Here is a 13,922-nt window from a genome sequence, read left to right on the forward strand (position 1 = left end):
GGAGAAAAATTACGACAAAGCGAACCGAAGATAACATCTCGGCGAATATTACTTCGACAGAGACCTGATCGTGCCGTTAAAAATCGTATGGGACGCGGTGTTCGAACACCCGACATTATTTCGGAATAGTTTCCCGATAAATTTCCCGTGACGGAAATCCCGTGAAAGCAAGCCATTCCAGAATTCCTTTACAAATTGTTTTGCGGCAACTGGTGCATCGATGCAGCCGACCGAACAAAGAAAGTTCCGCGGGAACGGGCAGGGGAAGCAAATATGCATAAAGGGCGTAACTCATTGAAATTCAGGCCGCGATTATCGACACCGAGAGAACAGACAGATGAGGATACAAACGGGGACCACTCTCCCTCGCAAGCACAAAAGTAAGCAAAATCTAATTCTAGTAGCGGTAGGCAAGTCACGGGGACCGTGCCGTCCCCTTTCCCCGGATGTAACGCAGGTTTATCCGCGTGTAGAGAGTTTCTGTACCTTCTCCCTCCTCTTGTATCCTCAATTTCTGCCTGTCCTTGTGGTAGTTGCGGCCTGCAGTCCTCGCTTTGTGCATATAATTGAATTTAGGGTTCGGATACCGGTCTCTACTTCGGCCACCGACATCCACGCCGGAATCCTTCGTCCTTTTCCCGCGTTTCCACCCTACACTCCCGTATCTTATGATTAGATCCAACCCAGACCTAACTAACGACCAATTTTGCATATCGAGCTACTACGAACAACTGCGTGATAAGAGGAGTGTAATTAATAAACTGCGAACCGTGTTTGCACCTGCCGCGTCTCTTCGCTTTTCAGAACGCCGGAGAATTATTGTCGAGGAAATTTGATTTCGTTTGTGGGGACTATGAGCTTCCGGGCTAAGCTCGCTTCCGATGGTATTTACACTTTATGGGTCACCGTTAATGCATGAGCGTTCGTGTGCGAATTCGATTTTAGGATACCTTTGAATGGATTAAATAATTAGACACGTGTACAACAAGAAAACACTCCAAAAATCGCAGATGTTTTTTGCATAGAATTATTCTGTAGCCGCAAGGACTTTGAAATGTATTTACTTTTGTATCCGGAAATCCTCTCTGCGAGGGCATTTTGAATGGAACATTAAATTCTCCAAGCACAAAGGGTTAACGTATGTGGACCATTTCCCTCGTTTGGATTTATGTCAACTCGTACATTCGATTAATTTATTTATTATTCAATATGCTTTCGGGAGCTTATATTGGAAATAGAAATACTTTGTATTATACGTAAACGGAATCACTTAATTTTGTTTTTGCATGATAGACATCTACGTTCCGTATTAAAAAAAAAAACTATAGGTACGGTACCTATAGAAAAACAGAAATTGGTTTCAGACATAAGAAGTCAACTAAACGATACAATAAACCATATGAAAATTCGTGGTAGAATTTGAGTGATCGTGCTAAATCACACCAAATTGTGTAAAAATAAAGTACATGATCTTTTAATTCGTGTTAATCAAACAGATCGTGTAAAAAGAGAAAAATAATTTGTGTTAAACTAAAATTGTGTACAAAAAATTCGGGTGAAATCAGGATTGGGTGTATTTAAGGGGAAGTTCAATTTACGATTATAAAATAAGAAAGTGACGCGTTTTCAATTTCGGAATATTGTAAGAACATAGGCAGAAAAATAAAAAATTTTGCATCTTTCCTAAGTTATGAAACTGGTAGACATATTTTGAACATTATCAATGTCGAGACATGACATAAACAAGACATGAGCCAATAGAATAACTTAAAACCAATAATTTCTGCAATCACTTTTTTCAAATGATTTTATCTGTCATAAATGAGCAATGAAATATTCCATTATTTTAATCTGACTTCACGCATAAAACAACATGCTACATATTATACCGATCATTACGCAAACTTCGTGACAGATAATTTCAGGAAGTGAAAGTAGAGATTTTACAACGTTGATGAGATTAGGAAGTAACGAGGGGATAACGAAGGAAGGTAGTATATAAAACAGGGTGCCAAGAGGAAAATGAAACGCGTGGTGAAAGAAAAAAGGAAGATAATTCACGGCATTGTTAACGGGAAAGTGGTACCTACGTAATTAATTTCGTTTATAAATCTTCCGGTGGGCCATTACCGAGGGTTGACTTCCGCGCGCGGAGAGTAAAATGAACTAGTTTTCATCGCGATGCCTCTTTGCATTCCCTAATTGGCAATTAACTATCGACTGAAACGCGATCGAATGCTAGACGACGATAATTCGTCACCCTACCACGTCTCGTCGATCGTTTTTTTTTTCTTCCTTTCCCTCTTCTTTACCATGGTATTATATTATACTTCTCTGGAACCGACACTTGATTCCGATTCACGAGCGCCGTAAGCACAAGCGATTATCCCATCCACGTTTTAACGAATTCATGTTGCGTTTCGGGATCCAAGAGAACTTTTACTATTCCGATCCCAGAGATTCGATTTGGATTTTCCAAAGTTGTAACAAATTGAAATTACTTCTACTGTCTGTATTGTTATTTTCGAACGTTCCGTTTCTGATAATGTTTTCACACGAGAATAGAATCGATAAGAAATTTCCTTTAAAATATTTAGGGTTCGTTTTATTCATTTATTGCGATTATATGATTTCTATGATATTGATATTTATTTAAAAAATTTTTAAGTTTAAAATATCAAAAACTGATAAGTAAATTATGTTACTAAATGTCACTGATACAATATCATTTGTTCTGTTTCTTCTGCATTTGCTTCACTTTTTTAAATTCAATATTCAATTCAATCTTTAATAAAATACTGCTCTTTCGTTTAGTACACGTACATCGATACAATTTCTTAAAAATAAAGTAAGTTTAATATATCGAATAAAGTATTTCTACAACTTTGTCTCTTTCACAGAAACTTCTGTCCACACTAACTCATGCGGAAGGTTAATCCCTAAACATTGCCTTTGCAAACACATGAACTTCTCGGCGTGTAACACTAACATGGTAACGATTGACGTATTTTCATAAACCTCTAGACGAGGCGCAGTGGTTAATTGGTTTGCTTGGCGTGTGACCTCTTGGCCTTGCGAGCCACCCCGTAGCAGATTTCACCCTCGCATGCAGTACATTTACGGTAATTAGAACTCTGTTAAGTGACTATCCACAATTATCTAATTCGCCAGTCGTTATCACCCTCTTCCTGAATTACTCCCATAGATAGAATGTTCATTTAGAGATAATTATTCTCGTAGGAGGAAGAAAATAAGATGAAAATCAAGAAGCACGAAATTACGGTTTCAGTTCTGTTTTTAAATTATCGACAAATATTTGCTTAAACAAGGACTATTAATCTGCCTATAGTGAAATATATATATACTTATTACTTCTGGGCTTTATATTTTACTTATACTTATTACTAACTCGATGAGGACACAAATGAAACATTAAACTAGTTACTTTCCCCATCTCACGAGTTTCTATCTGGATTTTGGCCAGTTACCTGTCTGCAATTAAATACGAGAGTCAGTCAATAAGTAAGTTACATCTCTCCATCCACTATTATGTTGGAGGGGTTATATTTCTGCCAGTCGATGGGTACACAGAAACAGTATTAGTGTTGATCACAGTAAATTTCAGCACAATTGCATCAGTTAATCGTATACCACGGTATACTAAACAGAGAGATTCGCATAACAAATGCGCCCAAGTTGAAAATTCATGGGGACAACAATTAACGCTTATGTTTATTGTGAAACACCGAAACTTTCACGAACAGCCATTAAAACTTAAACAACCCGAAAATTAAACGAAAAAATGGTTCTCATTCATGTCTGTGCTCGTACACGTACTACCACTATAACTCAAGGAGTACATTTTGGTGAGAATAATGAGAAACTAGAGATTTACAGTCCGAACTTACCGCTAATAGATTTTTATGTATTTAGCCGAATAAGAAAAGATATGACTGGTAACTATTTTAAAACGGATAGTAAAATAAAAGAGATAACCTCGAAGAAATGGATATTAAGAAAGTGAACACGAATTTTTATAAATACAATTCGTAACATGAATTCTGCTCGTGACAAGTGCTTGCAGATACTTAGGGGATGCACACGTAAGTATTAGCTCGTCCATAAGTTCGTGCCGCAGTGTGTTTATATCTCTCACGTTACATTTTATAATCACGGGAGTACGAGGACTTGAATGACTAATCTTTATGGCTCAGTTTAGTCAGTAATAAGGATTCGAAAGAGACAGGTCCTAAAATGAGAACTTTATGTTCAATAAAATATTATTTTATACACGATAGAAAAATAAACGACACGAACTTATGGGACAACCTAATAATAAACAAATGTAAGTTTCTGTTAGTGAAAAGTATCTTCTTCGCATACTCGCATGTTTCTTACTCGGAATGTAACTTACTTGACCGATTGATTGACTGACTCTCGTATTACCAAACCTTTCATGGGAAACTTGGTGTTATCGTTTCCAATGAAACTCAGCCGTCAGCACTGCCCGTGGTGGGTGGTAAGCATCGAGACCGAGGCAGCGTGACACGTACCTTCAGCTTCTGCGCCTGCAGCACTATCCGCTGGCGATTATGCGCGCTAACTGAGTTCCCGTATGACCTTCGCCGCATTAGCCACTCTCTCTGCAACAACAAACAATCCCTGAACCCGGAGAACGCTTCGACAGAAACTTCCGCAGACTAAACACACCGGTAGTTTCACGCGCGCACCGCCCCGGGCTTTATTTACTTTTTACGGAAGCCGAGCGTCGCCCGCAACCTCGCCCGTACCGTCGCGCCCACGGGCTCGTTTCCGCTATCGCGGCAGTGCGATGCCCATTTCCGACGCGTTCGATCGTACACGTATTACGTATGACGAAAAGTTGAAACCCAGAAAAGCGAGCGGCCCGCGGTGAAGTTCAAACTCTTACGCGAATTCAAACAGGTACGAACTTTCAAGCTTCCGAGGCTCGAAGCGGCTGGTCCCGGTTGCGTTTAGTCCACAGGGCCGCGGGGCAAGGAGAACGCTGGTACCTCGTGCTCTCAAGCCTCGAAGGCTCGAAAGTTCGAAAGTCCTCGAGCGTGAAAGTTCGAAATTTTATCGCGAGCTCGCCAGTTTCGGTGAGTTCGAATCTGCTTGTCCGTGGACCTGTCATCACCATCACCGACGAGTGCTCGCGTAATAATTTCTGTTAAGAAGTGTATGAAATACTACAGGGCGCTAAGGAAACACCACGGAATAGTATTTGCAATGCGTATGTAGGAACGAGAAGCGCACAGCGACCAGAGCGACGACCAGCCGCAGTCAAAAGGGTCTGTCGATCAATCGATGTACAGTGGATGAAGTTTCTATAACACCATGATTTTTTGTAAAAATTTGATTCATTTTACAATTATTTGCTATTGGCCTAGTAAAATATTACGAAAATTACAATATTATTATTGTGAAATGGCAAATGTACACACACTGGTGGATGTTTATGTTGTAAACAAAAATGTTATTATGTTGGCAGAAGTGAGGACAAAATTTAGGTAAAACTTAGAATCAACATTATTTTTCAAAAATTTGCTATTAATACACATTCAGTTTCAATATCAGTAAACAGCAATCTTAAAAAACTTTAAAATCTTCATTTTATAAATAGGGAACTGAAAAATGAGAAATATCCGGTTCGCTCGAAATGACGGAGTAAAACGGCGACTAAGAGTCACTTCTTGAGTGCAAATAGTTAATAGCATCCTTCCTTGGTCTAGTCTTTAACTTCTTTTGTTGTTTTTCGAAAGGTATCATTTTATTCACAGACGATGTCAAATGTAGATTAGGTTTTTTTAATTATTCGACAAGTGAGACTTCTTTGTAGGGTTGTACAAGGTATCCGATAAAATTCTGGGGCTTGACGTATGGTCTGTCCTTTGGAATTAACTCTTATTATTGTGTTTTTTATTGTTTCTGGGCTCCGTGATCCCTAATTTGTTTTTCTCTGTACGTCTATATATACATAATCATGATATTTATAATCATAGTTATAAACAACATAAGGAAAAACAAAGATCCGATTCATCCCGCACGATTTGATCCGAATAGTCCCGTTTCTAAGGATTTCGTAGTGAATATGATAAATGAACAAAATACAATGTAATAATCTGAAATACATTAAACACTAAAATTAGACATCTTAGAAAGTAAGGATAATACACACATTTAAATTTCCAAGGTTAGCTTTAAATATGAAATTCTAACTACGTATTTCAGACTGGCCACAAATTCGTTGCGTTCGCGCGCGTTCGCTTCGATTTTAACACGCGATGCTGGCAAACAACGGTTTGAAACAATTGAAGATGTATTGAATTAGGTGTAGGGAAGATGTATTAAGTAATATCGACAGTCAGCATGCTCATTTGTATAACAACGTAACAAATGTGGCCAATATTCTTATTTTTATCCTATTGATCCTGTGATTCGATTCTCCTGTCTATCCCATTATTTTCCTCAGTTCTGTTATATCATTTGTATAAGATAAATTATTAAAATCTCAGTTCGAGTGGTTGTTGAAAATAATACAATACATTCATTAAAAATAAAATTTTATAATAATATTTTCTTATGTATGATATGAAGTTATGTCGCTAAGAAAACTTTTAAATGTGGAAGGAAGGGCAAAAATAAGAGCATACCACGATGCAGGACTTTCTATTCGACAGATAGCACAGAAAATGAATAGATCTGGTACCTGTGTATATAATCTTCTAAAAATCGGTGACAAATACGGTAAAAATAATTGTTTTGGTGGTAATGAAAAATTATCAAGGCGACATCATTCTCGTTTAAAGAAATAGCAAGTAATAATGCAACTAGTAAAGTAAGGAGAGTTTTGTATCTTCCTGTAACTACACGTCGTATTCAGCAAATATTACATGAAGATGCAGAACTAAGATGGATAAAAAAGATAATGATGCCACCTCTTCCACAGGACCAGAAGAATGCGAGAACAGTAATATTTTCCGACAAAAAAATTTTAATTTGGATAATCGGAATGATTATAAATATTATTGGCATGGTTTACGTAAAGATGAAAAGGTAAGCATGAGCAAAAATTTCGCTAGTGGAATTTTAATGGTTTGAAATACATAGATTTGTTAGATAATATTTCAATTTGGTTTATGAAACAAAATCATGGAGGTATTGTTGTATTTCAACAAAATAATTCACCTATCCATAACATCAAGAAGAGTAATGAATGATTTGCACAAAGAGATTTACACCTTATAAAGTGACCTTCCTGTATTCCCAATGTGAACCCTATAGAAAAATTATTGGGAATTTTGTCACGTGAACAATGAATTTAGATTTATTTAATATATGTAAATATCAACTGATAAGGCTGTACCTATAGACATTTCATCAAAATTTTGGACGCAACAATGTAATGTTTTGTTTACAAAAAAAATAAAACATTTTTTTCAGTTTTATATGGTTTACAGTTTTATATTTCAATTTTTTACTTTCTGTTACTCCTTAATTGCATTCGAACATTTTTGTTGTACTTTCTTACAAAAATTCTAGATTCTTTTTCAAAATAATAGAGTTCTTATAAAAACTTCATCCACTGTATTGCGAAGTTTAGTTTCTTAAGGTATGAATGAACGACTGTTTGGGCGTGTAGCTGGTGTCATCTTGCAATGGGATGGCGCCAGTATGTTTAGGGAAAGTATGACTGCAGACAGGATGTTCTCGAATGGCTGCAAAGATATGAAGGAAGATTGTTTGGAACTCAGCGAGTGGACCGTGAGACTAAAGTGATTACTAAAGCGTATACGTGATTGCGAAAGTGTTAACTACGAATGCAAGGGCCATGATGCATGTGAGAAGGAAGGAAAGAGTAATCAGGCATAACGGATAAAAGTGCGTATAAGTTCAATGAGAAGTGAATATAAACGTAGTCGAAAAGAGTATAAGGTTTATCTAAGAGGGTCTATAGTTAGCCTAAGACAGTCTAAGGTGAATGTTCAGCAAGCATCAGCAGATGCATACCTGTTTTATTTGTTAATTATTTAACTTAATAAACTTTTGTTAATGTTAAAGTATAGTTACGTTGTCCCAACCCTACACGTATGTTTTTGCACTAGTCTTTAACACGTTCTGTGCCACGTGTACCACATATGGTACACGCCAATGTTTGTAAGAAAATATTTTTAATGGACATTTGGTCACGGTCGGCGGTATACGTTACAAAGCAATTAAAACATAAAGAAACAATATCAAAATATATAAAAATAACCAGAAACTTGAATATAACTTATTATTTTATTGAAAAGCTCAATACAGTTCATAAGCAGAATATGACCGAAGTTTCCGTGACACGGAACGCGTTAAAAAGTCACGTATTCCACATACTAAGGCAAGGACTCCGTATGATTATCAGTATGCCCTTAAGTCCTCTTCATCGCCCTTGAGGAGGATCAACACTTCGCATATCGATCCCCACCCTCGCAAGATCGCTAGCTTTCTCTAGAAAGAGCGTCTTTGTCCTCGTCTGTCTATTTCTTGTTGCAACTCCAACATCTGCAGGCCTTTGACGAGCATCGACGGCGTTGACGAAGGACACTGCATCTGCACAGTGTCGTCATTCACGCAGATCGACCGCCCGTACTTTCCCGGCACTCAAGATGTTGTTTATTGCCTGAGACCTTATCGAGTCCTATGTAGCTAGATTTCCGAAGTTTCGTACAGAAGATGTTGAGATGTGTATAAAACAGTGTGAAAAGCGAAAGATTCTCATGTAACGAGAACACCTCGAAGACCGATGATGGTGCAAGTGATCGAACTACGAAAATGATGACAACTGTTCTGGTGCAGTATCCTTTGACAATGTTGTCGATACCCATAGATAAACTTCAGATGTTGATGTTATTACTTGTTCAAAAGATAGATACTTGAAACTTAGGACGTTTTTCTTAGCGAAGGCCAACGATTTTGCGAAGATAAGACTTTATCTGCAAAGAATCGATTCTTCCGAAAAACGAGCCAGAGAGGTATTCTTGTTATTACGCGGATAAAATTACAGTTATATTGGATGTGTACATGAACGAAAAATTTAGAACACTGCCAGTGACAATCTAACTGGGTTACACTGTAGAAGGAGTAGATGTTTCGTGCGATGTACTCCGATGTATTCTGATTAGAGATCTTTTCACAACTCCAGTGGCACCACGGTGAAAACAATTATATAGAATTTATAGCTGATAGATGCCAAAATTTAGATCCGCGTACCTTCCTTGTCGATCCTTGTTACCTTGTTGAAACTGAAAGTTAAGAATTTCACATTACCAGCTAGAACAGAGTTCCTTGTAATAAACTCACTTCCCTTTGCTTAATAAGGGATTGTTTAAAAAGTCAATCAGCCAAATGCATTCAATACAACGCACAATGGGGTATTTATCTGAACTGGACGGCCAAAATTAAAGACAGTTTTATCGATTTTGTACAATAAAGTCATTCCCGAAGTAGTGCAACTGCAAGAAATGTCGATCATGTGTTAGTTATGTTATAATGTGGATATTGACATAAATATTCACGGTAAAAGATAATGAACTATTAAAGGCATAGTACATACTTATCTGTAAAACTTTGGTACTAAAGAAACATTTCATACATTTCCAAAATATGTGGAAAATGCTGCGAGGAATTTCAAGAGTAAAACGCGTAGTAAAAAAATGTCTAACTTTCGGGATAGCTCAGCACTTTCGAGTACTTCAAAGATAAAAAAATTATTACGACATTGTTCCTCACATATTCAGCTGCCTCAAACAGTAAAAATTTTACATTTTAGGTAAAATTTTTAAAATGAACTTTTTACCGCCCAAATTGGGCAAATACCTCACTGTGCGATGTGTGTCATATGAATACAAAATGGCCGTCAGAATCAGTACGCAACCAGTACACTTCGAACAACCAATTCAGAAAAATACGACAGCTTGGTTGTTCGAATACGCAACCAATATAACTGTCGCCACAGTAGCAAAAAAAAACAACTAAGTTGAACTAATACCGTAAAAAATACACGTTACTGACTAAGCATCCTAGAGATGCATTCACTACCTCGTGTAATTTCTTAGAAGCACAACATAGTTCAGACTAAATGTTTCGCATGAATTCTTTGTACTCTTTCGATGTTCACCATTTCTCGAACAACGAGAACAGACACGCGTTGTTCGTCCTGTTAAAAGTGTAGTAAGATAGATCGATCGAGCTACACCGAAAATCGTGGAGTGCCGCCTCTACCCCGGACGAATCCGGCGCAAAGTAGATTATGCAAATGCTCTTTGGAAGAGAACGGTGCGAAGGGTGCAAGAGAAAAAGATGAGCTCTGTGCAAGAGAACATGAAGGGCACAAGCAAAGAGGTGGAAAGGAAGGATAAAAGGACACGGAGAAACGAGGAAATCGTATCCGGCGGACGAGTCAGACACTCGATGCATTGCGCAAAACCTTAAAATCCTTTAACTCTTTTCACTTTTAGACTACTAAAGGATATTTCATCTCAGAGCGCAATTAAAAATATCAACTGTTACATTTTAACACGATTTCATTTTAAAGTGAAACACAGAAAAGTATGACATGTGATAATGTTTTATAAGATAAATGATGAGCGTTCCCAGATTCGCAACGAAAGACATACATTCATTAAACCTATCGCGAGATATTTCTTATTTTCTTTTGTATCGAAAGCATGAATTTTAGGTTCATTAAATGATTATAAGGTAAATTCGAGTTAATCCGTGACGTAAAGTCAATTTACATTTAAGAAAGAAACAAACAGAGGGCATTAGGGTGCTAGTTCATATTGTGATATAAAAAATGTAGAGAAATAAGCTTAAATACCGTTGTTCATACCAGAATGCTAAAAACAATGAAAATATTAAAGTACCTAGAATAATAAATGTAATAAGACCGTAAATAGTGTAGAGATTTAATTTGGAAAGATATAAAATCATTGTATTATAGGTTAAATATATATTATAGTATGTAACAACGCTCGACAACTGCAACTCCAACTCCAACTCGACACTGACAACTCTGACTTGCCAACTACAACTAACAAACCCTTGACCTTGGCTTTGACTGCTGAATCCAAAAACAGTTTCCACTCTATATCTGTGTTTTGTAATTTCTCCTCGTCACCAAACCACCCTTGGTTTGGAAAAACTTTCGGCTCATTGCGTACCATAATTTAGGGCCTCTTGTCCACCAAGACTACGTGGCCCCTTTTTGCTAAGTGCTGCTTTTTAAAACTATGCCAAATAAATAAAGCGTCTTAGAGAATAGCAACATAAAATAATAAAGAATTAGTGAATATACTTTTATTATTAAATGGAGTTAATAAAATTCTGTTAGTCTAGTATTTGTTTGCATAAATATCTAACGTCCCGCTATATATCTGACTGATTTTAAATGCAAATAATAGCTAACATGTAACATGAACATTTTTTAATTATTATATATAAATAATGCACATTATTTTCATCAATAAATATCAACTATATCTATAATTTACTTTTCACAAGAAATTAAATTATTCTATTGCAATAACTTATTAGAAATAATAATAAAATATTACTAATGAATTATCAAGGAATCTCATGGAACAAAAGATTCCATTTCAAGTAAGTGTAACAATTGGAAATGAATTACTGCCACATGATTGTACTCTTACCCTTTATTTATATAAAACTTAAAAGGATATACAATTATAACATCTCTTGAAAACAAAAAGACCAAAATTTAAATAAATCAGTAAGTAGCATTAGACAGTTTGTTCAATTTTCCGACATCTGTTATTCACGTTCTTTCTATCTGACTCTTTTTCCTAGCCGCTTTCTTCGTTTCAACCCTCCATGCATCGTGTCACTTTACCACAAAACCGCACCGTTAATGCACGTCCGTATAGTTAACATCATGGCGAGTTAAACCGCGGGCAATATTAATGCAACCTCTCAAGAGTCAGTATAATTATGGGCATTATGGTATACCTCTGTTGTCCCTCCTCCCCATGCCATCCACCCCCGTTGACCCACCCTCGGCACCGGTGTTTCATTTAAACTGTCCTCGACGGCGCGTCCACCGGGAACAAATTTATTTCCGTATATCGGTGTACTTATCTACGCTCGTACCGAGTTACTCAGTAATCCTGGATAATAGCAAGAGAATGTACGGTCAATGTACGGCTGTAAGAAACGGACACGGATAAAGTCCGCATTTTTCTCTCAGATGCGAGTTACGGATCTTTCCATTCTGTGCCGCGAACGTATACACGTTTTATCCATCGCTCGTTTACTCTTCTGAAACGTGATCTTCAGGTGACTCTGAAGCGTTCATTATAATTACTGGTCACTTAAACCGAGATCATTAAATTATATCCTTTTTAATGATATTTTTAAATACCGTATTAAAATTACAAAATAAATATATATTTTAGCACATACTTCTTTACCAAACTAATGATATAGAAGATTATAAAGAAATTAGACTATATAACAACATAATACTTTCAACTACATATGATTTTTATTTTGACGAAAGATAAGAGAGGAATTTTATTTTTTTTTTATGAGACGTATGGATCCTTTGAAATTTTTTGTAGAAAAAACTGTATGTTGTTCACTATACTTTCATTAAGTTTCGGAAATTTGCTCAATCGCATTTATTCAGAAATACAATTTCTACAGCCCATAAATACTATCTTTATTTATTATTATTTTTTAATCTTTTCGTTTCCTATTTATAAAAATGTATAAATGACAATTACATAAATCTGTTTTCATTTGAACACCTTTTGTTACAATAAAATACTTAAGAGACTCGAATTGTTTGAATGTTTAAATAGGAGACAAAATTTATTATTATCAATTTCTGTAAATATATTCACGTAAAACAAGTGGTAAGTGAAACAAAGAATTTTTCGAAATAATTTAGCTTTACGCATCCCGAAATGAATTTTCTCTAAATGGTTGAACCTTCGAGTAAACAACATCGTAACAGTAAATACAATTCCCCGTAATGGTTTGAGCGACATTTCTAAGTTTAAATAGAAAGCATTGTCATGTCCTTCGGGAACAGACACGAGAAAACGGACAGAATTACATGTCCCGACCACGATTGACACGTTGATTGCCAAACCATCATTCATTAAAATCATCGATAAACTGTAACAATTTTCTTAATGAAATAGAAACTGAAAGGTTAAGATTTTTCATACCAATTCTGTTAACCATCTTCCATCTTATAGGATGAAAAAAATTTAATTCAATATGCCGCTGAAAAGTTACTTTTTAAATTTATAAAGAAAATAGTGTCATCCAAAAAGAGACAAAAAATGGCCTGTTTTTTCGAAATATCTATACCTTATACATTAAACTACACATCTTCTAAAAATGGAAAATAATTATTATTGCAACGATCATTATCAAAATCAGAGACTGCTTTACATTCAAATATCGATTTTAAACCTTTAGAATTCATTTTGTAACGTTTTATATTACGAATACGATATCAGACCAAAGCTTTATAAATATTACAATATTGTTCGTATGTAAATTTTGGTTTAAGCTGAAATGGTTTGAACATATGATCAAACATTTGGAAACAATTGTTTTAATTATTGGACTGTTATAAATGTCGTATAACGAAAAGTATTAGTTGTCACCTTAATGAATTTTGGCACCTTTGACGATCGTTATCTGGGACACTAACGGTTAACTCAGATTAAAAATCTACGGTGATTATCATAAAGTAACATTTAGTCCAAAAATCGGTTTTAAAATCGACGGTAACAAAATGAACGAAACAACTTTAATTTTGGTGACTTTTTGACTAACATGGCTGTCAAAGCATTAAAAGGGAAGTGCGATCAAGTGAACAGAGCTTG

The 13,922-nt window shown here is 36.0% G+C and overlaps 1 protein-coding gene across 1 annotated transcript in view; it reads right to left on the bottom strand.

Moving 5' to 3' along the window:
- Positions 1-13,922, bottom strand: part of LOC116428804 (uncharacterized) — a 39,350-nt gene that overhangs the window by 856 nt on the left and 24,572 nt on the right. The window contains exon 7 of the mRNA XM_031980916.2: positions 4,554-4,643. Coding sequence (XP_031836776.2) covers positions 4,554-4,643 — 90 coding nt within the window. The remainder of the gene's footprint in view (positions 1-4,553; positions 4,644-13,922) is intronic.

Source organism: Nomia melanderi, chromosome 10, assembly GCF_051020985.1.
Source record: "Nomia melanderi isolate GNS246 chromosome 10, iyNomMela1, whole genome shotgun sequence".
Classification (NCBI taxonomy): domain Eukaryota; kingdom Metazoa; phylum Arthropoda; class Insecta; order Hymenoptera; family Halictidae; genus Nomia; species Nomia melanderi.